The sequence below is a fragment of the Neophocaena asiaeorientalis genome, unplaced genomic scaffold (assembly GCF_003031525.2).
Source record: "Neophocaena asiaeorientalis asiaeorientalis breed wild unplaced genomic scaffold, Neophocaena_asiaeorientalis_V1.1 scaffold336, whole genome shotgun sequence".
Taxonomy (NCBI): domain Eukaryota; kingdom Metazoa; phylum Chordata; class Mammalia; order Artiodactyla; family Phocoenidae; genus Neophocaena; species Neophocaena asiaeorientalis.
In genome coordinates, this window is record NW_020174788.1 from 4,686,330 (window position 1) to 4,712,419 (window position 26,090).

The 26,090-nt window shown below is 40.0% G+C and overlaps 2 protein-coding genes and 1 pseudogene across 2 annotated transcripts in view; 2 read left to right on the plus strand and 1 right to left on the minus strand.

The window, feature by feature from the left end:
• Positions 1 to 1,617: 1,617 nt before the first annotated feature.
• On the minus strand, positions 1,618 to 19,081 carry MFAP3 (microfibril associated protein 3). The gene is made up of 3 exons (XM_024760149.1): positions 19,032 to 19,081; positions 8,020 to 8,475; positions 1,618 to 5,120 (listed from the first exon to the last, which is right to left on the minus strand). Exons 2-3 carry the CDS (start codon positions 8,312 to 8,314, stop codon positions 4,327 to 4,329), a joined length of 1,089 nt encoding a protein of 362 aa, XP_024615917.1. The 5' UTR covers positions 8,315 to 8,475; positions 19,032 to 19,081; the 3' UTR covers positions 1,618 to 4,326.
• LOC112409818 (60S ribosomal protein L7 pseudogene) lies at positions 10,814 to 11,560 on the plus strand (annotated as a pseudogene).
• Positions 19,082 to 19,148: 67 nt separating the features above from the next.
• FAM114A2 (family with sequence similarity 114 member A2) overlaps positions 19,149 to 26,090 on the plus strand; it is a 37,082-nt gene continuing 30,140 nt past the window's right edge. The window contains 4 exon segments of the mRNA XM_024760173.1: positions 19,149 to 19,187; positions 22,659 to 22,903; positions 23,248 to 23,347; positions 23,759 to 23,851. Of these exon segments, the coding sequence (XP_024615941.1) occupies positions 22,673 to 22,903; positions 23,248 to 23,347; positions 23,759 to 23,851 (424 nt within the window). The 5' untranslated portion in view covers positions 19,149 to 19,187; positions 22,659 to 22,672.

The following is a 26,090-nucleotide window of genomic DNA, read 5'->3' on the forward strand; positions in this document are numbered from 1 at the left end:
AAAGATTAGTTAATTAAAGAAAAACCAGACATCTCAAGTTAATGAACTTAATACTTCTCCATGTATGGGAAGATGTAAGAGCCTGGGCTCATCGAAACCATTCCTTTGATGTACACCTTAACTATCTAGGCCGGTATCCTGTTTTTCTCCATCCTGAATCCCCTCAGGGTGCACAGTCAGGGTGGCTGTAGTGGCTGATGGCTTGATGGCTGCAACATCCTTTGTTTACTGATATGGTACACAACATTCTTCATCCATACATGTGAGTATCTTCAAGGAACATGGTTTGCAACTATACCCACCACACAACCACATTTTGCTCCTGTAATTCAAGTGAAGTTGACCTTGTTGCACATTACCAGTTGCCTACAACTTCCATTCTTCACTTTCTTAATAATAAAACACTTCGCTGCAATATGTCCAGTGAAAAAATATACAATTTCATCTTCCCAAGCTTTCATACAGTAACTGCCGGTAGTCATGTAACCTAGTTCTGGAAGCTGTATAGTGGAAGTCAGGTGAGGCTTCTGGAAAGCTATTGCCTTCCTGATAAAAAGGTACAGACTTTGACTGTCTACCGCAAAAAAAAAAAAAAAAAAAAAAAAAGAATGTATCTCTATAGAAGACTTCAGACAAATGAAATACACTCCATTGAACATTTAATACATTACATTCAAGTACAACTTTTTTTAGAAAAAGGACAAAATTTTAATGTAAGTATTCATTAACATGGTAACCATTTAAACATCATCTGAACCATATTAAACAACTCATTTACTCTTATGAAATGTGCTGAGAATCTAGGAGTTTATGCATAAGCCTTAGCACTTTTTTGTGTGTGTGTGTGTGGTACGCGGGCCTCTCACTGTTGTGGCCTCTCCCGTTGCGGAGCACAGGCTCCGGACGCACAGGCTCAGCGGCCATGGCTCACGGGTCCAGCCGCTCCGCGGCATGTGGGATCTTCCCAGACAGGGGCACGAACCCGTGTCTCCTGCATTGGCAGGCGGACTCTCAACCACTGCGCACCAGGGAAGCCCAAGGCTTAGCACTTTTAACATTGCTGGCGTAGGGGACAAAAGACTCTGTTCTCTTAATAGTGATTCAGGAAATTTGGTATACTTGTGTTACCGTAGCTGATGTGAGGAGGCAAGGCTAGCACCCATGACTGGCCGGGCCCTGGAAAACAAGCATTCACGCTCCCATGCTGCTCTGTGACACAGAATACAAACTCTGATTTAGGTTGAAACTACATGCAGGGCGTGGAGAGGACTGTGCCAAGGGGTTCACTGTGGCTGGAGGACAAAAGGGAAGCTGGGTATTTCGACTTTAAAATACGTGGTAAGTGAGGTGAAGAAGCCGGGAGCCTCCTCACAACCATTCCAGGTCAGCGACTCCCAAGATATTTATATCAAGGTAGTTGGTAGGAAATATAAACGCTCACTGGGCCAAGGAAATATAAACGCTCACTGGGCCAGACTCAAGAACTAAACTATCAGAACAGATGCGACTTTGAGGACAGGCTTATCAAACTGCCTATAAACTAATCGCAGTATCAGCTCAAAAGATGCCTGTCTGTCTGATTTCAGCTGGTAAGGAATCTCTAAAAATGTTCACATGTCTATTTTTGGTAAATTTATTTCACAAAGCCACCATTTCATTTCATAAGGACAGTAAGGTTCATTAAATCACAATACAAGACAGAATTTGTAAATGAGATGACATAACTATTTCAAATACAGTTTGTTGCGTAAAGGCATTTTCACTAACCATAAAATCTAGCAAGACAGAAGGATAATTACACTATCACTATTGTCAAAAGACTGTTACTGGAGTTTAAGTTCAAAAGGTTAAGGATTTTACAAAAAGACAGCATGAGTATTAATAATATATGAAGAGTATTTGATTAGCTACAGAAAATGTTAGTGACTGTGGTTTTCTTCCTCTGAACAACTAGATTTAGAAAGTAATACCAGCTCCACTTAAATTTTGACCGACTTTAATTCCTTATCAGTGGCACCTTAACCTGGAATACTCAAAGTAATCCAGTTACTTTGACCACCAAATTAAGTCACCGTTACATTTCTAAAGTGATTTATCTAGGATACACTGGAGTAGCCTATACTTGTTATATAGTATTGTGCAAACTTATTTTTTTCCCAATATTTCTTGTATTTTTCCAAAGCCCTGTTTCTCAGGACTTTGATCATTAAATATGTCTACATTAAGGTCCCAAATGCCCATGTCTATTATGAGAACATGTGGGGTAAATCCATTCTCTTTAATGTGACAAGCTGCATTCTAAAAATGACCCCAAACCTGCTATACTGGGACAGGTTGCAAGGTGCTATCTAAAGAGCTGAGGGACATTCAGGGGACAGACCTCAGACAAGGGATTTAAAAATTTTTTACATTTTCAAGAGAAACATTCTGGGAAGGGAAAAAGTGTTCTATAATCTAGGGCATGTTCAAGAGCCCTTGCTCTCACAGCCAAATGTATGAAAACAGTGTTCTTTAAAGAAATACAGGTCTATGAGCCAAGACAAGCTTTGGCTAAATGATGGGTAGCTTTTGTTTGGCTCTGGAGGTTTCCATGGAAACAGTCTGAGAGACAGAAAAGGCAGCATTATCATTATCTGTAATGCCATCTGATAAAACTGCACATCGATTCATTCATGCTACTGAGAGCAGATATATTACTTCTGATAAGCCTTCACAAAGGAGAAAGGAGTTCTATCTGGTCACACTTCGAATTTCCTGCCTTCCTCCATTTGAAATTAAAATCCTGATAAAAACCTCCCCCAAACATTTCTCTCAGGAACCTCTGTTCAAGTAATGCTTCAGTAATCAGAAGCCAAAGGAAGAAACGTGAAGCACATGGAGCTCCACTGCCAAGTTCTTAAAATTATATGACGCCAAGCTTACTGTAGCTGAAGAAATTATTTTGAAGAGTATGTACAATTCCATTATATCAGATCTCAGCCAGGCAAGAAATACTGTCCTAAGTGTTTATTATACACAGTTGAATCAGGTGGCATCCCTCATAATTTTTCTCCCTCTTTATGTCTAGATCATCTGTATGTGTGTATATATATATCCATCTGTATTAGTATCTATATATTTAGTATAGTAACATACACCACACACCATTATCTAATCTTATTTCAGATTAGTGCTTCTCAGAAAGGCCACAAAAGCAGCCCTAGCTCAAAATTCTACACCTGAAGTACACAAAAATAAAAACCTCAACAATAAAATATAAACAAGACAAGATAAGGAGGCATGCAACCTTTAGCACCATATTAAAGACCACGGAGGGCAAGAGTGTTGACAGAGGTCTAAAGAGGAATTCAGCTGTGGGTTTTCTCCTGGAATGGGATCCCAAACACAGAACTACCTCATAGAGTCCAGTACTTTTAAACAGGGAAAGCCTGAGAAATTCTATGAACAGAAATGTCAAAATCCATTAATTTACCAGACACAGATGATTTGACATTGTTTCTTATTCTAAAAACAAGGAAGACATTATTCTTTAGGAATGAACTGTTCACTTTTGGAGAACAGTTGGGAAATCACTGCCGGCTCAATGAGCTAAATGATGCCTCAGTAAGTTAAAAAGACATGATACACCCCCACAAGTTCCAATTTACTCATGGAAAGTAGCTTACTAATGAGCAGTTAGCTCCCTGGTATCTGTATAACGATACAGACATGGGCTACACTGGAGACATTCAACATAGCATATACAACTGTATGCTCCACCAGCAAGACATCTGAAAAACACCCACACCTCTATGCATAGCATTGGTGTGGGAATCCAAATCACAAAGTTTCAGCTTGGTCCTTTCCATAAAAAGGGACTCAAAGTCTAGGGAAGTGTTTATTCAGAAATGGGCTGAAGATTCTTTTGGTTCAAAGGTGGCAGGTAAGAAGTTAGAGGGCCAGAAATGTCTTTAGATATCATCCAGTGCAAATCCCTCATCTTGTTAGTGGGAAAACTGAGGCCTAAAGTGTCAGCCCTAACAATGGAAGAACCATGACCAGAAGAGAAGCCACGTAATTCTGGGTGTGGTACTTTCCCCATTAGGCTGATGTCTCAGGCCCCTTTAAATCTCAACATCTGTCATTTAATCAAGCTCACGGTAAATGACTGAGAAAGATCAGATAGGGAAAACACTGAATTTTTAGAAAGATTTTGGTAACAATTCATGTCCTGATGTGCTTAATATGAGTAAGGGGAAAGTCCTACTTATCTTTTGGTAAAAATGTTATTTCCTGCATGAAACAGGTTCCTTTTCTGAGAGCCATTTTTGTAGGTACTGGGGTAGCTCACAGCTGGCAGCTTTCAAATGCCCCATCTTTGTAGTTAGAGTTCAATTCAGCAGATCCTATATCATCAGGCGGGCTGAAATGATTGCTGTCTTGAGAATCTGTATCAATACTTTTGGTCTCTGACTGAAGGTGGACAGAAACCTGAACTGCTATCTCCTGGCCTTGTTCACTCAGGGAACCATCATCCGAATCTCCTCCTGGTGAATTACTCCGGCCCATCTCTGGGTTAATGACAAAGATGCCATCCTGAGCATTCAAGGCAGGTCTCTCTTTAATTCTTTCTCCCATGTCATCAGGGTCATCCACTCGCACAGCCTCAAACATCTCCTCTACAAAGGCCCGACAGTTTAGAATAAGAGGTGGCAGAGGGACGCTTCTTGCCAGTTCTTCAATATAACGAGCAAACTCCATGGTTTTAAACTGTGTGACTTTGGCGAGCTCCAGAGTCTTGGCTGAGGTGATGATGGGGATGCGTTTTGCGATCTCAAAGGCCTTCTGAAGTTTCTCTGCCCCTTCAGTTCGGAAGAATTCATTGATGGCTTTCTCAGTTTTACGAAGATGGCTGCTCATCATGCACAGCCGTGTGACATTCAAGATGAGAGTGATTGTAAAGGCAATCAAGCAAACAACCATGTAGTAGACACTCATGTCTCCCGAGGTGAAGATAACACGCAGGGTGACCGAGTAGGAGGCACGGATCGGAGAGGTGATAAAACATGTATAGAGCCCACGGTCAGCAAAGGCTATGTTGGTGATATTCAGGAAGTTATCAGAAACCAACCATTTTCCACCTGATAACCCAACAGAAATAAAAAATTACAGTATAAAGAATACTATTACTAAATATGCCAACTGCCTTATCAATATTCCACCTCTTCATGAGAGTACTTTAAATCAACTCTTCTATTAGGCTCTGCTATTTCCTTAAAAGATGTAAGAAAGGGCAGACTTTTTACGTTCAGAGTCAGAATTTAAACAGCCTGGAACTTAAAAAAGGGAATCAAGATCTTCCTGACACTAATGATTATCATAACTATCTTTTCACTGCTAGATGTAAGAAGCCTTTCAGGGAGACAGGTGTGTCGACATAATGCTAAATGACTAAACTTAAAAAGAAATATTTACATGTGTGTGTGTGTCTGTATCACAGTCTCTACCTAGACTTTCTCATAAATAGAAGGATGTGCCTCAGAAATATAAAACAATGGTTATTTATAATGGGTTATGAGTAATTTTTACTTCCTTTTAAACTGTTTACTTTCAGTAATGAACTTATTTAAGACAAAAACTATTTTTAAAAAATCTTACCAATTTAATGCATTTCTTCAATTACTAAGTGGCTAATCTGGCATGCCTTGCACATGTTAATTTGTCTTGTTAGAAAAGGTTGGTTGATGATAGTATCTTGTTTTTCTGGCAGGAGTAAATGAAGCACAAGCCAAAAGATATGTTTCACAAGCAAGGCTAAATGACCAGCTTGGGAGAGAGAAAAAAGTTGCCCTTAAGATGCCTAGGCTTGTTTTAAACCTAAAACATGCTGCCTCTCTTCCATACATGAAGGTATCTTCATTCAGGGAACGCGTATACAAAAGCACATGAGTATGAAAAACAAAGCACACTGACCACCCACCGTGATTCAACATCCTTTAATAACTTGGAAAAAAAAAAAACAACTTGGCTCTGCCTGCACAATTCTCACCTTTGTGGTAAGTTCTCAGTGTACTCTGTGCTTTAACTATGAAAGCCATTCAAAGATGGGATAGATGTGCGGTGTAGGTATGAGTCCCAATGCCTAGAGGTGGTGTCCCAGAGGAGGCTGGGTGACTGCTTGTTAAGCACCATTTCAATGTCTAATCTTCCAGATCTCTTTCATCCCTGAGATTCTATGGTTCAGGATTATTTGGGTGGCACGTCAATTAGTAAGTACTGTGGATTGTGCCCGTTCTTATCATCATCAAAATTTATCTAAATTCTAGTTATATTTTTACTAAAGTAAAAAGAGGAAAACATGTAGTTATGAGTATAGTCATTATTTTATAAACTTCTGTTCTATAAACTTGGAGCTATGAAAAGGATACCCTGTGAATCCACGGTATGATCAACTACATAGACTCCATTCATCAACCACTATAACCACAATCTAAACTCTCTAGCTTACTTGCTGATAATAGCTCAAGATTTATGAACCTTATACTAGACTAATATGCTCTTTAAACTCTCCTCACTTGAGATTCATAAAATTTAATATAATTGTCCAGAGCTGCTGCTGAAAGCATCAATGACAGATGTTAGTGGTTTTCAAAGTAAGGGCAAAATAGGAAAATAAAACTGTCATTCCACTTGGCTGGTCTCATCCTGACCTAAGCTTTGTCTATACAGTCAGTCCGTAATAATCACATTGATTAACTCACATCTTAAATGAGTTTGTTAGGACCCTAGAGCCAAACGAGATAAGAGTCTAGTTCAGTGGATCCAAACAGGGAACCCCAAATCATGTTCAAAATACCACTCTAGAGATTCTGCTTTCTGGGTACCACTGTAGAGATTCTGATTTAATAGGTCTATACTCTTAAGAAGCTCTGTTCTTTCTAACATTCAAACTCTTCAATCCCTTGGTGGCCAGTTACTCAGTTTGCATAACATTAAAATATTTAGCGTATACTTTAGAAGGAAGCACCATCTGTCTCCTTTTCTGTTTTCCACTCTAATATGAATAGCCAAATATCCTTATATTCCAAGAGATTAGACTATCTTTCTAGCAAAAAATATAAAGCGGCCTTTTCCAAAAAGTGTAGCTTGTGAGGATCCCAGAATTTAATCTTTATCTCATTGATATTTCATGGAGATTTCTTCCTAAGGTGTTTTAACACAAGAAGTCTTCAAAAAAAAAAATCTTTCTAACAGAACACTAATTAAAGGAAATAGTATTCTGATTAAGATGTGTTTACGGGTTCACAAACAGCATAATCAAATAAAAACCTGTCAAAAAGTAGACCTTGGTCACATTATTATGATGTTTGTGTGATTTTTTAAGACTGACAGACAAAAAAAAAAATACAAGGGAAACTCTCCTGTTTTCAAGTAAATTAAGGTATAGAATAGAAAGGGCTTATAGAGTTCCTCCTCAGTGCCCTTCTGATTCTGAGGGACTTAAAGTTTTATGCACAGATCTTTATAACTATTTTTAAAAACATCCTGGATTTCCTCCAACATTTTTAGTAACTCATTTCTGAACAAAACATTTTTATTTATGACTCTAAGTCTAACCCAAATCCTTCTTGCTGTATTCACACAGGGCCAGCACTCTGTACTACTCACATTACAGTCTAGGTGAATGGTGCCCCTGGAGTTGTGCAGCGTGTAGCCTGCACAGCTGTATGCAGCAACCCTGATGGAGTTTACCTTGAATGAAGAAGGAAACCAGCTCACCAAGAGGAGAGAAAATAGCTCACCATCATTATGTGAACACCTTTTAAATTCATAACTATTCTCTATTTATTTTCTTCTGGTTAAGTAATTACCATTATTTTGCTTTTTCTGATAGGTATAATACTCCAGGCCTTCCAAAGTTTTAACTATTTACTGTAGTACCTCATCTTAGAGATTTCTTGTTGAATATGGCTTAAAACCAAGAAGAAAGAAGTAATAGGAAATGAGTAACCTTGATTAGTTATACTCTGGCATAGTTACCTCTGCCTCTGTTATCCAGCTGCTGTCCTTTTGAGTTGTACCAATAGACACCTTCATAGTGGTCGACTGTGAGAAGACACTCAATTGAAACACTAGTTCCCTCTCTGGCTATGATGACATCATCACCTGAGTGGGAATCTGCTGAGAGTTCAAAACTTGGGAGAAATGATGCATTGGAAGAACTATGATTTGCTCCCAGCGGGGTCATTTGGTTGAAGCCTACATCTTCCAAAGCAAAAGCAGCTGGCACAGTAACACTCACCACTAAAGTGAATAAACAACAATGTGGCTTCATGGGAAAATGGGAGAAAATCTTGTTTAGAGTTGGAGAACTGAAAATCTTCTATATTATAACAAGAGCACGGTGATTGCTTGGTATTGGAGTTTTCAAAAAAAATGGTAGATCCAGGTATATTTTGAAGTCTTCAAGATTAAAAGAGATGAGTGGAGACCAACCTAAAAGAAAGCCAGATATAAAGTTTAACCAGGAAAGACTCATAGTAGGGTGAAACTCTATGTACTAAAAATAAACAGATGTGAAACTGATTAGAATAATTGGCATCAACATTAGGGAGTGAAACAGAGAGAACACCACCTAAAAATCCCAATGGAATCGGTTGAAAGAGCACTGAATTGGGAAACGGCAGACCTAGATTCTGGTATTAGCTTTGCTACTAACTAGCTGTAGGTCCTTGGCAAGTAGCTAGGCTTGTTCTCTCATGTGTCAAATGAGGGACTGGATGAGACAATCTCTAAGGGCCCTTCTAGTTCTGAAATGCTGTGATTCTATTTCACTCTGACAAACTCCAAGCAACAGGGAGCCAATGAAGGTTAAAATATTTAGCTTAATGATCTTTTATTCCAACCTGCACCATTACCAAATGCTGTTATATCAATAATTTAAATCAACTGGTACATTATAATCATAACCATGGAGCTCAAAATTTGAGTAATTCAAGTACACAGACATATAAGATATAAATAATACAGGGCTACCTGAAGTAGTTTTTTTGTTTTAACATTAGAAAGAAAACTGCACTACTACATGTACATAAATAGTTACTGACTTCTGAGGCTATAGAAACTCCCTCTTGGGCAAGAATGTTAGACAAAAGAATTTTCCTTTAATAATTTCTTCAATATCAAGAAACAAAATTCAGTATATTTAAGTTTGTAAGAATACCAGATTTCTAGCTCAAAGTCTATAAAATTAGCTAAGGGAGGAACTGACACCTTAAATGTCTAGTTGGTAGAAATACAGATGTAAGCTACAGGGAAAGATTGTCAGACACGTTTAAAAGAAGAGTAAAATATCATAAATAAAAGCAAAATGATATCCCAGTGTAAGAATCTATGTGATTATGATGAACTTCCTGGTAATTTGATTCCTCTTTTAAAATCAGACTCTTTTTTAAAAAATTTAGTTATTTAATTTATTTATTTTTGGCTGCGTTGGGTCTTCGTTGCTGCATGCGGGCTTTCTCTAGTTGCGGTGAGTGGGGGCTACTCTCCGTTGCGGTGCGCGGGCTTCAGTAGTTGTGGCACATGGGCTCAGTAGTTGCATCTCATGGGCTCCAGAGCGCAGGCTCAGTAGTTGTGGCCCACGGGCTTAGTTGCACTGCGGCATGTGGGATCTTCCCAGACCAGGGCTCGAACCTGTGTCCCCTGCGTTGGCAGGAGGATTCTTAACCACTGTGCCACCAGGGAAGCCCCTAAAATCACTGACTCTTAAAGAAATATTTCAAATTCTATTTCTATAAAATATGGGATGAAACACCTAGCTTTATTTCTTATGAGGGCCCAAAATAATTAGTTTTGGAAATGACATTTACTCCCCTGTATACTCACGTGAAAGCTGCTTGATCATACAACATAAAAATCAATTGATCATTGTATTTTGCCATTAAACTACTCAAAGTCTAAATCACATTAAGTTGTAAATATCATTTAGTCTTCATTAGACCTTGAAAGGATGGTTGGATGATGACAATAATTTTCTCTTTCAAATTTAAGTATGGACTATTTAGAGTAAAACAAAGAACTTCAGAGTTTGCTATACATAAATAGATAAACACATGTGCTTGTTTCCATTTCTTTCCAAAACCCCACTAAAATGACACTAAAGGAAACAAAGCACTTAGGCACTGCAGGGGATTATAGAAGTGATCTGGTCTAACCTCTTCACTGTGACTTGCTCTTTAAGAGCATACTATAAGTTAGCAGGAGAATCCTGGTCTCTATTAGGAGGGAGTGGAGGGTGGAAACAATAGAAATAACATTTATTAAATGACTGAAGTAAGCCAGGCACTGTGCTAGGGCTTGATATATGTAAGCTCCCAACTTTTTCACTACAATTGGCAGATGTGATTTTTGTCTTTTATTCTAGACTCGTGGTTCTCAACAGTGACAGGAAATGAGTATGCTGAAAAAGCGCTCCAAGTTTTCCCCAGGACTTCCATAACAAGTACCTGTGGCTTCATCCAAGTTGGCATTTCCCAAATTTCATTCATTTCTTCTACCGTTATGATTTTTTTTTGCTATATCCATGAACCATATTATTATTAGTTATGCTTTTCTTTAAAAAACTCATTTTTCTTTCATATATTTATGTTAAAAGGAAAGTCTGTATCACATCTGTAGATAAAAGTAACTGTACACATAAGTACAATGCAAACAAAGTCATGTTATTAACTTCTAGAGATACTGCCATCTGTTGAAGGCTCTGAGCTAGAGGCCTGCTCTCTTTGTGGAGAAAACAAAAACAAAACAAAACAGCTCTTTCCTGGCTGGAACCATGGAGAGTGCAGAAGAAAAGAAAAAGAAGGTTCCTGCTGTGCCAGAAACCCTTAAGAAAAAGTGAATTTCACAGAGCTTAAGATCAAGTGCCTGAGGAAGAAATTTGCCCAAAAGATGCTTCGAAAGGCACGGAGGAAGTTGATCTATGAAAAAGCTAAGCACTATCACAGGGAATACCGGCAGATGTACAGAACTGAAATTCGAACGGCTGGGATGGCAAGAAAAGCTGGCAACTTCCACATACCCGCGGAACCCAAATTGGCATTTGTCATCAGGATCAGAGGTATCAATGGTGCGAGCCCAAAGGTTCGAAAGGTGTTGCAGCTTCCTTGCCTCCGTCAGATTTTCAATGGCACCTTTGTGAAGCACGAGGAGGCTTCAATTAACATGCTGAGAATAGTGGAACCATACACTGATTGCACGGGGGTACCCAAACCTGAAGTCAGTAAATGAACTGATCTACAAGCGTGGTTATGGCAAAAGCAACAAGAAGCGAATTGCCCTGACGGATAACGTGTTGATTGCTCGATCTCTTGGCAAATACGGTATTATCTGCATGGAGGATCTGATTCATGAGATCTATACTGTTGGAAAACGTTTCAAAGAAGCAAACAACTTCCTGTGGCCCTTCAAATTGTCTTCTCCACGAGGTGGAATGAAGAAAAAGACCACCCATTTTGTAGAAGGTGGAGATGCTGGCAACAGGGAAGACCAGATCGACAGGCTTATTAGAAGGATGAACTAAGGTATCTACCACGATTATTTTTGTAATCTGGTCAGTTAATAAACAGTGACTGCTTTCAAACTGAAAAAAAACAAAACAAACCTCCCAGAACTCCACTTTATTCTAATACCACCTCATTTCTTATTCTGCCACTCCTTTGCTCCCCACCGCTTCTTACTACAGAGTTTAGAACCCACTATTTTAGACCAGAGGTATACATTTTAATCTATTCAACTGTGTCTACTGAGCAGCTACTTTTTGCCAACCTACTCTACCACAGACACCATCTCTGCCTTCACGGAGCTCAGTCAGGTAGAGGACATAGACACTAAGTACATACAAAATACACTAAATGCTACCCAAGGGAAAGTACAGGATGCTACAGGAGCACCCAACATGGAGAGCTAACCGTGTCGCAGAAAGCCTCCCTGAGAAAGTAAGGTGTGCAATAGGACCTGAGGATAAATGGGAATCGAGAATGCAAGAGGGCCATCTAGGTAAAGGGATGGGGGCAGGGAAAAAGCAGAGGGGTCACTGGTTAGAAGGTGTTCAGGAAAAAGAGCTACAAGTTGTGGCCAGAGAGTTATGGGTCCGATTCCTGATTCTGGAGGGGAGCAGTTTCAACCAACAGCAAAACTGGAGGTAGACTTTGGGAACTGGAGTGGCAGGTTGAAGTGAGTGAAAGAGATAATTGTCCAAGGTGAAGCAGTCAAAGAACTGAGAGGCTCAAAAGTGGGGTACCTCATGTAAGGGGGTGTTAATGTCCCCCCAGGATCAAGGCAGCTAAGGTAGAAGACACTGGAAATAGAAGAAATGGACTCACTCTCCCTGCTCTGAGATCAGGAGCTTCAGGGGAATGAACAGCTTCCATGTGACAGCCTCCACGTGACAGGGCTGTAGGGCAATAGTGTCCTGGCAGTGTTACTGCTGTATGGAATCCCTTCTTCATGCAGCTTCCCTGAGACTCCTCTCAAGGCCTGGCTCTTCCTCCCATATGGATCCAGAGTATACCTGGATGCAGGATGGCTATTCTCTGACCCCTGTAGCCCTCACCATTACACTATTCACCTGGCTCTAGTATATGCTGCTCTGTACTACCAGGCAGTCTACACCATCTCACCTATGAGCCCTTTAAGCACAGGGACTGTATTTTTTGATGCTATGTTTCGTAACTCGCACATGTTCAATAAATACTTACTGATAGAGAATAGTTTGAATATAATCAAGTATGTTATGGATCTTTGTAAATTGAAGAATGGTATACGACAGGGATCATAATTATTCAGGCCCACATGCATTTACTAGCACTTGTTATATTCTCTGAGATAAAAAGAACCAATGTTGTAATCTCAAAAGATCCTAAAGGCATAATGCCTTTAGGATTCCTTGAACCAACCACTAACCCTTAAAGTCTTCATTTACCATCTAGTCCTAGGAGATAATGGTGGCAATAAAAGATTACCAAGTCCAGCGTTTCCAAGCCAGGCTGAATATCACAATCACCTAGAGAACTTGTTAAAAATATAGATTACTGGGTTCCACCCCAGACCTACTGACCTGGTGAATAAGAACCTGTGTTTGGACCTTGGAATTCATGGTTTTTAATTAGCTCCCTGGGTGATTCTGAGGCAGAGGGTCCATGGACTAGCAACCACTAATATACTTCCTCATTGCCTCTACAACAGCCCTGCTCCAGACTGTCTGAACACTTCCAATACGAGAGAACTATTACTCAGATTACATTCTGGATTGTTCACCCTGGAACGTCATCTTGCTGGCCTCTGATAAAGGCAGGGTAGCAGAGAAGTTCAGAGTACAGACTCTGGAACCAGGTTTCCTGGGCTCGAATCCTGGCTCTGACTCTAACCAGCCTTACGACTTTTGTTAATGATTTAATCTCTCTGTGCCTCAGTCCCCCCATCTTTAAAACAGGGAAAATAATAGCATCTATTTTCACAGGACTATTGCAAGGTCTGAACAAAAAGAACCAATGTTGTAATCTCGAAAGATCCTAAAGGCATAATGCCTAAATGCATTCCTTGAACCAACCACTAACCCTTAAAGTCTTCATTTACCATCTAGTCCTAGGAGATAATGGTGGCAATAAAAGATTACCAAGTCCAGCGTTTCCAAGCCAGGCTGAATATCACAATCACCTAGAGAACTTGTTAAAAATATAGATTACTGGGTTCCACCCCAGACCTACTGACCTGGTGAATAAGAACCTGTGTTTGGACCTTGGAATTCATGGTTTTTAATTAGCTCCCTGGGTGATTCTGAGGCAGAGGGTCCATGGACTAGCAACCACTAATATACTTCCTCATTGCCTCTACAACAGCCCTGCTCCAGACTGTCTGAACACTTCCAATACGAGAGAACTATTACTCAGATTACATTCTGGATTGTTCACCCTGGAACATCATCTTGCTGGCCTCTGATAAAGGCAGGGTAGCAGAGAAGTTCAGAGTACAGACTCTGGAACCAGGTTTCCTGGGCTCGAATCCTGGCTCTGACTCTAACCAGCCTTACGACTTTTGTTAATGATTTAATCTCTCTGTGCCTCAGTCCCCCCATCTTTAAAACAGGGAAAATAATAGCATCTATTTTCACAGGACTATTGCAAGGTCTGAATGAGACAGTATATAAAAAACACAGAGTCTGGTAATAGTAATCACTGAATAAGCTCTAGATATTATTATTGTTGATGGTCCTTTCAGGTGCTAAAATCTACACTTTAAAGCAAAGCCATTATTTAAGATAAATAAAACACTTTTACTTGGAATACCATGCAACCATTTAAAAATCATGGAGGAGGGAGGGGAAACACCACTAGGTAATTTCAGTCTTTAAATTTCACACTCTTTTTCTCATTGCAAATAAATATTTTACAATGATAATGGATCAAACAGGAACTGTAAACTGACCTTGGAGCCCAACCATTATATTACATTGTTTTTAATGTGTCCTGAGCTTGTGGTAGAGAGCTTTTGTTGTGATCTACCTAGCCCGTGTTTCCCTTTTTGGAGCCCTGCCTTCTTAGGCCCAGGAGGAAGTCAACCCACTGGCTAAGAAGAATCTTGTTCTTGGAATTTGGATTGAGACACTGTGGGTTAGGGCCATCTGAGGAAGAGAAGCCTTATAGGGAGCTGAGGCAATCAGGTTAGAGAAAGGAAAACAGGGGTGGAGAAGGGAAAGAGAGAGGAGACAGGAGATAGGGGCTGCTGGTGGTAGAAAGAGCTGCAGAAGGGAAGAGAAAGAGGGACTCACACATGCTGCTCCGGCTCCTGATAGAATTCTACTTCCTGGCTTCAATATGACTTTTTTTTTTTTTTGGCAGTACGCGGGCCTCTCACTGCTGTGGCCTCTCCCATTGCGGAGCACAGGCTCCGGATGTGCAGGCCGAGTGGCCATGGCTCATGGGCCCAGTTGCTCCGCGGCATGTGGGACCCTCCCGGACCGGGACACGAACCCGTGTCCCCTGCATCAGCAGGCAGACTCTCAACCACTGCGCCACCAGGGAAGCCCTTATTTTCTTTTTGAGAAATAAACATCTTGGAGATATGGGGATATATGTATAGTTGATTCACTTTGTTATACAGCAGAGACTAACACACTATTGTAAAGCAATTATACTCCAATAAAGATGTTAAAAAAATAAATAAACATCTTTATCTAATTTTATTCAAAATTAAAACCACAAAAATGAAGGCTGACTGTGCAAACAATGAAGGAAATGGGGAAACGGTCAGGTGGGAGAAAAAAGACTGAGTTCAGCAAAACCTGGAAGGCAGGGGCAGAGACAGCTAACTATATACAAGAGAAGTACTGAAGAGAAGTGTAATTGTGCTGTGAAAACAAAAGAGAAAGGAGGACTTCATGAATTTTAGAAATGCAACTCACTTAAAAGCTTGGGACTTTGCATAATATCATGCCTGCTATTCTCAATGGAGCAGCTGACATTTGGAGGCTAAGAAGAAAGAGTTCAAAAAGGAAAATCAAAGTGCCACCTTCCTGTAAACAGTTAAAAAGGGCTATGCTATGCTTGTGATTGAAGTTACTTGGTAGAATGTTTTATTACCTTTCTTCAGCATGAATAGGATAACTGAAAAGTGTGATATTTAAGTTTAATCTAACTCCTTTTTCATCTTTCAGGTACACTAAAACGTTAGCTTTTCTAGGATCATGAATAATCAGAAATGTAGATGATTTTACCCTCCAGAATCATTCTGGATATTGGCTATATCATTAAAAAAGAAAAAGAAAGAAAAGCGCCTAAGCTATCATCCCTAACAGATTGCCTTGTTGCTGTTCCTGCCAAATTCTGAGAGAAGAAATATTTCCATTCTCTTCCAATTTTCAACAGAAGTAAATAAGGAAGTAATGTGGCTAACTTCCATTCTTGTGGCTCAATATTAAGTTGGCTGAGGAAACAGCTGTTTGCAGAAATAGTTCTGGGATAATTCAAAGGAAGGAAAAACACTGATGCCCAGATGGTATTGGTTTTTGCTCCAAGTATACTGGGATATTAACGGTTCATTCTCCATAGTTAACTGCGTTCAAGGCTGTATTTACAGCTTATCCACTCTCCTCAGCCTGCACTGTTACACTTGAAAAATGGAGAAGATCCCTACACGAGGCACACAAATGGTCAGAGTGGCATTCTGAATTGGCAAAGGGGAGAAAAAAAATGAAGAGCAGGCTGTTAGCACTCCTCTATCCTTTCAGAGAATAAATGTAAAGCTGTTGTGCTTATACTCGACCACTGCTATAGATAACATAAAAAGGTTAGTAATACGCAAACAGAAATCATCATTTTGAGGGCCATTTTCCAAAAAGTTTCTGAATAGCCCTTATGCTCCCAACAGCATCTTAGAGCCATCACACACCTCATCACTGGCCTTTGGGCACTTGGCTCAAATGTCAGCATATTTTCTGGTACACTGAGGAACACCCTCTGTATTTGCTGAAGTTGTGCTTCAAACCATGGTTAGTTGTTATGCCCTTGACTTTGATCATTTTTGCCATAAGCATTTGCTTATGAAGCTACACAAAGACATAGATATGACAAGCTTAGACTTATGATCTCCTTGCCCATTTTTTTCTCTATAGTCTGAACCTCCCCCTGCCCCCACACCCTCCCAGTATCTCAAACTCAGTATAACTAAAAAAGAACTCCTCACTCTGATGCTCAGATCTACCTGTCCAGTATATACATAGTTCAAACGATAACCACACAATACAATTCTTCCAGTTTTGCAAGATCAAAGTTACAGTGTCATCATGGCTATGTGATCAGGAACATGGATTCTGGCGTTAGAGTGCCTGATGTGGGACTTCCCTGGTGGTGCAGTGGTTAAGAATCCGCTTGCCAATGCAGGCGACACCGGTTCGAGCCCAGGTCCGGGAGGATATCACGTGCCTCGGAGCAACTAAGCCCGTGCACCGCAACTACTGAGCCTGCACTCCAGAGCCTGCGAGCCACAACTACTGAAGCCTGCGTGCCTACAGCCCGTGCTCCGCAACAAGAGAAGCCACCGCAATGAGAAGCCCGTGCACTGCAACGAAGAGTAGCCCCGCTCACTGCAACTACAGAAAGCCCGTGTGCAGTAACGAAGCCCCAACACAGCCAAAAATAAATAAATAAAATAAATTTATTAAAAAAATAAAGATGCAGATTTCTTGGGCATCTGCATCTTTGCCGTGCATGCAGTTTTAATGACTTACAAATCAAGCCCATGTATCTTTTGATTTTCAAAACCTTACTGTAATTCACTGATTCTCAAAGTGTGGTGCAGGGGCCTCTGGGGGTCCCTGAGACTTTTTCAAAATGAGTTTCGTATTAATACTAGAAAATTATTTGCTCTTTTCTCTCTCATTCTCACACAATATGGTGCAGTTTTCCAGAGGCTACATAATGAATGCTATCACAAAAGAGTGAATGCAGAAGGAGATATGAGAATCTAGTTGTCTTCTATTAAGCCAGATACTAAAAAAAAACTTGTAACAATGTAAAACAATGCCATTCTTTCCAATAATTTTCTTTTGGAAAATATTCTTCATAGAAATGCTATTTATGTTAACATGTAATAAATGTATCATTTTAAATAAATAATTTTTGAAAAGCTGTTTTGATATATAAAATGGCATACTGAGGAACTCTGGGAGAGGGAGGGTGTCAAGGAGTGCTGGGTGAGAGTGGGTATGAGGGAACTCTGGGCGAGGGAAGGGGTGGGGGGAAAAATGGCATATTGATAGTTATAAGCACACAAACAAAAACTCTCTGACGTTCTCAATAAGTTTTAAAAGTGTCAAGGGATACTAAGACCAAAAAGTTTGAACACTTTCTATTATAATTATTATCAGTAGTATTTTAAGGATAAGACAGTTAAGTGGCTTGCCAAGATTCTATTCTTAAACCTCCAATTTTATGCATTTCCATTACAACAGAAAATCAGAGGAAAACACCTATTTTATACTTAAAGTGTTGTTTTTTTTGGGAATAGGCATTTTTAACATGCTCCCAGGTGATACTGATGCCCCTAAATTTAGAGAAGCACCATCAAAGCAAAGGAAACCATCTGAAGAGTTTTAGGAAGTGACAATTATGTATAGACATTAAAATAGTCATTCTGAAAGCATTAAATGGAGTTGGAAGACGTTGGTTCTTAAAAGGCCAGGTGCCTTCACCTCTCTGGGACTTAGTTTTTCACATCTCTACAGGGAGGGTGTCTCTAATGCTTTTCTGGCCGTCATTTTGGGTTTCATGCATTCCACTGTCCAAGGGCAAGTGAAGAGGTGCATCTTTCTGATGAAGGGTCAGGAGTAACCTAAAGTCATAAATCACAGCATGTCACTCTTGGGCACAGAAACCTTCAGTGCTTTTCCACTGCTTTCCAAATAAAAGTCAAAATCCTTCTCCTGGCTCACAGCCCCTACAAGGGTTGGCCAGTTTAAGTCTCTGGTCTCATCTTCCTCTTTTTGCTCCACGCACAGTAGCCTTTTTCCTCTTCCTTGGCCTGGCTCGGTTTGTTCCCACAAGAAGGCGTTTGCACTTGCTATTCCTTCTGCTTCTAATACTCTTCACCAGATCTTCAAAAGGTTTACTCCCTCGCTTCGTTCCGTCACTTTATTCTGCTTAATTTTCTTTAAAGCACTCACTACCGTCTTAGATAATCGTGTTTGTTTGTTGACCTGTTTATAGTCGGTCTCCTCCGCTAGGCTGTCAACTACTTGTGAGCAAAGCCACAGTCGCTCGTAAACCAGTATGTCCCAAACGCCCAGAGAAGTGCCTGGCAGGTATGTGGAGCTCCGTAAATATACGACGGCCGAACTCCTGCAGCCCAGGCCAGGCTTGCAAAAGGGCAGCGGATACCCCACCCTCCTTCACGTTGTACACCAACCCACCGCTCAAACCCACGTCCCGGCACCGCTACTAACCCATCCCCACCCCGCCCCAGCCCTAGACCACGACCGCGAACTAGCCCTCACTCACCAGACCCTTGCCAAGCTCCTTCCGGCTGGACCGGCTGCTTGACCCGGAAGCTCTCTCAGGTAGGCAAGGCCTTCTCCGTCCTGAAGGAGGACTTCCGGGGCAGTAGGGCGTGGCTTCTCTGCGGCTGTGGTGGCGGTGCGGATGGCGGCGGGCTGGGTACGGGGCTTCCTGGGAGGAGGCAGGCCGGGTGCGGGGTCTCGGGGTTGCCGCGGAAGGGGAGGAAGCGGCCTGGGGCTGGGGCGCGGGCGCCTCGGGGTGGACGCTGAGGCTACGGAAGTGCTCTGGTTATTGAAGCGCTCCGCTTGCGTGAGGAATTCTCGTCGTTGTCAGCGTCGGAGAACTTAGGAGCGCAGGTTTACACCAGAATTCCGGTTTGGCACCTGTTCTTGTAATTAGGAAGAAGGGAGAACGGATTTTGTACATCTCGAGACAAATCGTTATATTAGTGAAAATAGTAATGCTCCCTCCAGACAACCACCAGGTACTAACAGCAGCTTTTACCCGTGAGGGGTTACGTGCCAGGCTCCGTTCCGAACCCCTCACATCCACCGGGTCGTTTCGTCTTTCCAGGAATCCTGGCAAGTAGGTAGTACTCTCCTCCTTTTACAGATGAAGAAACGGAGACGCACATAGGTGAACTGACTTCTCACAGTCACTCAAGTACAGAGTTGGAAGAGTGTCAGCCTAACTACATATTATATAGAGTATATAATGTGTATGTTACATGCATATTACCGTGTGTTGTAACTTGGAGACAGCATAAGGAGAGCAAAAAAATATTCCATCAATGTTTCAGCTACACGAAACATTGATGGAACTTTGTGCAAGAACTGTGTAGCCTTTCCTATTTGGCCTCTGGAGTAAGTAGGGCAGAAATAGTGTCTTAAATTAGTTCTCAGTCTCCAGAGCTTGGCATGCAACAGGTAGTCAAAAAAAACGTTTGCAAGTAAATGAATGAGTGTTTCACAGTTGGTTTTTATGTTTATGGATGGTTGTATCTAGATTGTTTTTTTCTATGTGTTTCGGAAACGTATGTATATCATATACCATATGGTCTAGGATCCCGGATGTTATATAAATCTACCTTTCTAGCCTTACGCCTCCCCATCATTCTCTTTGCCATATTAACTACTCCTGGTATCTGTCTGTATTCCACGCTGTCATACCTCAGACCTTTGAGATTTCCCCTGTGTTGTTTACACACCCTTGAATTCTCTCATTGGCATCTTCATCTGTCAGAATCCTAAGTGCCCTTTAAGGCAGGTATTACAAGTTCAGATGCCTACAGGGGCTAATCAGGTAACATAAACGAGTCAAGTGAATTTGGGTGGAGATTACGGGGAACTAGAGAGCACTACTCTACCCTGTCTAAAAGATCCCCAGCAAATATTTGGCATGAGCTAGTTATTAACAAGTCGAATGTGGGCCCAGTGTCGCCAGATCTTTCAGTTTTACAAGGGAAGTTGGAAATTTCTATTTGTAAACAAACTCTGATTTTTAAATGTTACCAATTAGTATAGAAAAAAGTTTAAGCAATGTGCAGGCCAAACAAAAAAATCTGTAGGCTGGATTTGGGACTCAAAATCCCAGTTTGTGATCACTATTTTATGCTTTTTTCAAGTATTTAAAGTTCATGAGTGTTATTTCCTGATCGTAGGATACTTTTCTTTGCTCTCTGTTCTTTTAACATTTTGTGTGTACCTCAGTTATAGTGCTACTTCCAGGCTGCCTTAGTTGTTAGTATGTCTCTTTTTTAGTATGTTAGAAATGTTTTGATGGCACTGATGGATTGGGTCTAATTTTGTGGTTAGTATATATTGGTAAAAACATGTGCTTATACATACCGAGGTCTGGGTGTATGTGTGTGTCTATGTATGTGTGGGATACGTTTATTTCTCCCCTGGTAATACTTGGTTATCCTGGAAACCAGCATCTCCTCCTTGTAAAAACACCAATAATATCTTGACTTTAATTGTCAAAGAGCCGTACTTCTGGAAGGAATTGAATTTGTTAACATTGCTGTTCAAAAGCTGGTCTGATGTAAATCTTATTCTGGTAGCTTAAATTTCATAATCTTCTCTCTGAAAAATTGAGGTAGGAATGATTAATGAGTAATAAGATTTTTTTAAAATGTCAAAAAAAGGAAAAGTTGATAAATTGAAATTAAAAACTTTTGCTCTGTGAAAAGATCTATGAAGAGGATGAAAAGATAAGCTACAAACTGGGATAAAATGTTTACAAACCTCATATCTGACAAAGGACTTGAATCTAGAATATAAAAAGAGCTCTCAAAACTTAACAGTAGGGCTTCTCTGGTGGCGCAGTGGTTGAGAGTCCACCTGCCGATGCAGGGGACACGGGTTCGTGCCCCGGTCCGGGAGGATCCCACATGCCGCGGAGCGGATAGGCCCGTGAGCCATGGCCGCTGAGCCTGCGCATCCGGAGCCTGTGCTCTGCAACGGGAGAGGCCACAACAGTGAGAGGCCCGCGTACCGCAAACAAAACAAAACTTAACAGTAAAAATAAAAATCCAATTAGAACATGAGCAAAAGATTAAAAAAGCTGTTTCACTGAAGAGGATATACAGATGGCAAATAAACACATGCAAAGATGTTCAATATCATTAGCCATTAGAGAAATGCAGCTTAAAGCTTAAAGCCATGTTAAGCTGTCATAGTGCACCTATATCAGAATGGTTCACATAAAAAATAACACTGCCAAATGCTGGTGAGAATGAAGAGAAACTTGATTACTCATACATTGCTGGTGGGAATGTAAAATGGTACGGCAACTTTGGAAAAGAGTATGGCAGCTTCTTATAAAATTAAGCAAGTACTATCGATTGCACTCTGGTCATTTATTCCAGGGAAATGAAACCTTATATTCCCATAAAAACCTGTATATAAATGTTCATAGCCATTTTATTCGTAATAGCCCTAAACTGGAAACAGCCCAGACATCCTTCAACAGGTAAATGGTGAAACAACTGAGATACATCCATACCAAAGAACACTGCTCAGCAATAAAAAGGGAGAAACTAGTGGTACAACAACTTGGATGAATCTTGAGGGACTTATGCTGAGTGAAAAAAGTAAATCTCAATAGGTTACATACTGTGTGATTGCATTTATATAACATGTTGAAATGACAGAATTATAGAGATGGAGAATATCAGTGGTTGCTGTGGGTTAGGAGGAGGGTGGGACATGGCTAAAAATAGATAACACAAGGGATCCTTGTAACTGAATTATTCTGTATCCTGACTTTGGTAATTGAATTATTCTGTATCCTGACTGTGGTAATCCTATTCTGTATCACATGAATTTGTGCATGTGATAAAATTTCATACAACTAATTACACGCACACAAATGAGTGCATGTAAAACTGGTGAAATCTGAGTAATGTTGGGGGATTGTATCTTATCAGCATCCTGGTTGTGATATGCTATAGTTACACAAATTGTTCCCTTGGGGGAAACTAAATGAAGGGTATATTAGATCTCTCTGTACTATTTCTTACACCTGCATGTGACTCGATAATCTCAAAAAGTTTATTCAAGTAACTTTTACCAAAAACAAGCTTATATAATTAATTTTTGGGGGGTTGGGGGGCTTTTATTTTACCAGGCAATGATCTAATCATGTCGGATAAAGGTGATATTGAGACTGAAGTGATAACTGAAGCAACTTCCATCCTTGAAGATGAGAACTGTGAGCCAACCAAGAATTTTGAGTCAGTTGACCAAAGTGCCAAGTCAGAGAGTAAATCAGAACCTGTAGCTTCTACTTGGAAAAGACCAGAGTCCAAACCTTCCAGTGACCTTGAGACTTCAGACGTTCTCCCTGTTCAGACATCACAGGCTGCAGGCAAAGTAAAGTATCTATTAAAACATTGAGATTAAAAAGTATTAGGGTTAAAAGGAATACGGAATCAATACCAAATTGGGATTGTACCTATTTCTTTCTTTTTATAACCATAAAACAATTTTCTCAGTTCTATAAATGCTTTTATGAGTGGTTGCCTTTGCTATGTGGTGCTTACATTGCAGGTAACATACATCTGTCAGTCAAGCAATACACTTTTTGAGCCAACTAATATGTATCTGTTCACCCATACTTTTGGCCAGTAATTAGCTACCTTGTATATACACTCTTATTTTCCTCTAATTTTTCCATTTTTCTTTGCCTTTGTTTTTCTGGCTACTGGGAAAAATAGGAGACTGTTTCCAAAGATGTACCCCACACCGGATGGGGCTATTGGGGAAGTTGGGGCAAGTCCTTGCTCTCCTCAGCCTCAGCTACAGTAGCCACAGTAGGTAAGGTCATCAGTCATTTTATTCATTTTTGTGTGCATTTTGCTACAGATCTGTGTTCAAAACGACTTTGTTAATCATTCTTCTTCCATGATTACTCAAAGGCTTTATAGTTTGAAGATACATTAATAATGATGGGCTGATTTATACTGCCACTAGAATTGGTAACGTATTTCATTAGAAGGTTGACATTTAGGAATTAATATAAAACTATTCATTGGTGATAATAAATCAATTTTTTTTTCCTTTAGTAAGGATACACTCCCAAAGATGAGTTATATATGGTCAAAATAACATGTATTCTGGTTGTAATGAATTTTAAAATCTGTGGTTTTAATTTTCAGCTTGTTTCTTCAGTTTTGGTGACTAGTAGCAAATAAATTCAAATATAAAAATGTTATTTTTTCTCATTAGGACAAGGTATTTCAAATGTCATTGAGAAGGCAGAGACTTCCCTTGGAATCCCTAGTCCCAGTGAAATTTCATCTGAAGTCCAGTATGCAACAGGTCAGTATATGGAAACATTAAGGCCTAGAATTATAAACTGAAATGGAATAGTTAAGCTCATTTTTTTCAGTAGATGTTTTTTGACTGTCTGGTATTCAGGGCATCATGGGGCTGATGAGAAATGGGATTTGGAATCTTTGGCTTTAACCACTCAGGTGTCTCTTTACTTTCCTCATCTATGAAATTGGGTGATATTTTATATTGCAGAGGACTGTTACAAACATTAAATAAGTAAAGCCATGAATGTAGATTGTAAAAATTGCCTTGCTTTGTGCTTGGCACAATTGAGTAAGAGCCCAGTAAGAGTTAGCTGAATTTGAATCTACTGTGGCATGAAAAAATGTTTTAATGTGTTAGTTTTGGTGCTGTTCCATGGTTCATTTTTTTAAGCCTTTTTTCTCTGTGCTTCGGTTTGGATAGTTTTTGTTGTGGCTTCAGGTTTACTGATCTTTTCTTCTGCTGTGTCTAATGCTGTTAAGTCCATTCAGTGACTTTTAAATTTTAGATATATTTTTCAACTCTAAAAATTCCATTTGTTTCTTTTTTTGTCTTCCATTTCTCACCTCCTTATGTATATATTTTAGTGTCCCTGACTGTCATCTCTGTCATTTGAATCTGTTTCTAGTGACCATTTTTTTTTTCTTGCTTAGAGATAACATTTTCATTTCATTGATTGGATGCTGCACGTTAGAAATGTTACCTTGCTGAGTGGATTTTGTAGTCCTTTAAAGGGTGTGAGTTTTGTTTGGAAGGCAGTTAAGATATTTGTAGCTTAGATTGATCTTTTGGTCTCGATTTTAAACTTCTTGAGCGTGATTTCTAGAGTAGCCGTTATTGTTAAGTGCTAGTTTAGATCAACTACCAAGTCTCTGACCCTTCTGAGGTCTCTACCTAATTTCCAGGTGTTTAACTAGGTCTCTCTACTTGATTGGTTGGAAGTCAAATGTCTCTCAGCCTAGCATGAGCTTTGGGCATTGTTTAGTTTACAGCTCCATGGCAGTTCTTTGCCCAGTATCGTGGAGTTTTCCAGTGCAGGAACAGCTTAGTATTCAGCCAAAGACTCAAGGGCACTCCTGTGTAGATAGTTGGAACTCTTTACCTCTGTATCTCCCTCCTCTCCAGTACAGGCATACCTTGGAGATATTGTGGATTCAGTTTCAGACCACTGCAATAAAGTGAATATCGCAAAAAAAGAGTCTCACAAATTCTTTTTTGGGTTTTCCAGTGCATATAAAAATTTATACTATATTGTAGGCTATTAAATGTACAGTAGCATTATGTCAAAAAGAATAATGTACATACCTTAATTAAAAAATACCTCATTGCTGAAAAATACTAACCATTATCTGACAGCAGAGGATTGCACAAACCTTCAGTTTGTAAAAAAAAAAAAGCATATCTGCAGAGCACAATAAAGTGCTTGTGCTTCATGCACAAGGTATGAGGTATGCTTGTACTCTGACCTGCAAATTCCAGGTGCTTCAGCTTTCCTAGATTCCAGTCTCTGTCTCTTCTACTTAATAAGACTGCCATGCTCTGCTTGGGTTTCCCCTCCCTGTGCTGTGGTCTGGAAAGCAAGCCAATCACAGAGTTCTCATCATTTGTTTCTCTTCTCTCCTGAACCATAGTACAGTATGGTCTGTAGTCCAATGTCTGGAGGTAATTGTTTCTTATATTTGTCCAGTTTTCTAGATGCTATGGTAGAAGGGCAAGTCTGACACCAGATAATCCATCATAGTTGGAAGCAGAAGTCCTCCCTACAATAGATTATTTGTTGATCTCCTATAAGAGATTTTAGTGTTAATAAAATAGAACAGATTTTAAACAAATCTTTGTAATGCATGTCTGAATCCTGTGAAGAAGCATAATTTTCCAGGATAAAGTTTAAAGTAGACTGGATTTTTTAAAAGTCACATTTATTGAGTTATAATTTACGTAAAGTTCACTCTTTTTAGATACAATGATCCCTTGATATCCATGGGGGGATTGGTTCCCGGAGCCCCCCCCATGGATTCCAAAATCCTCAGATGCTCAAGTTCTTTATACAAAATGAGTATTCACGGGTTCAGCATCCATAGAACAGAGGGCCAACTGTATATAGTTTTACATATTTTAACAAACATACTGTCCTGTTTATGCTATGTAATCACAGTCCATTGTGATTTTACAGATATAGAATATTTCTTATTTTTGTATAGACAAGACTTGAGAATATTTTCATTCCTCCCCCCCCCAAAAA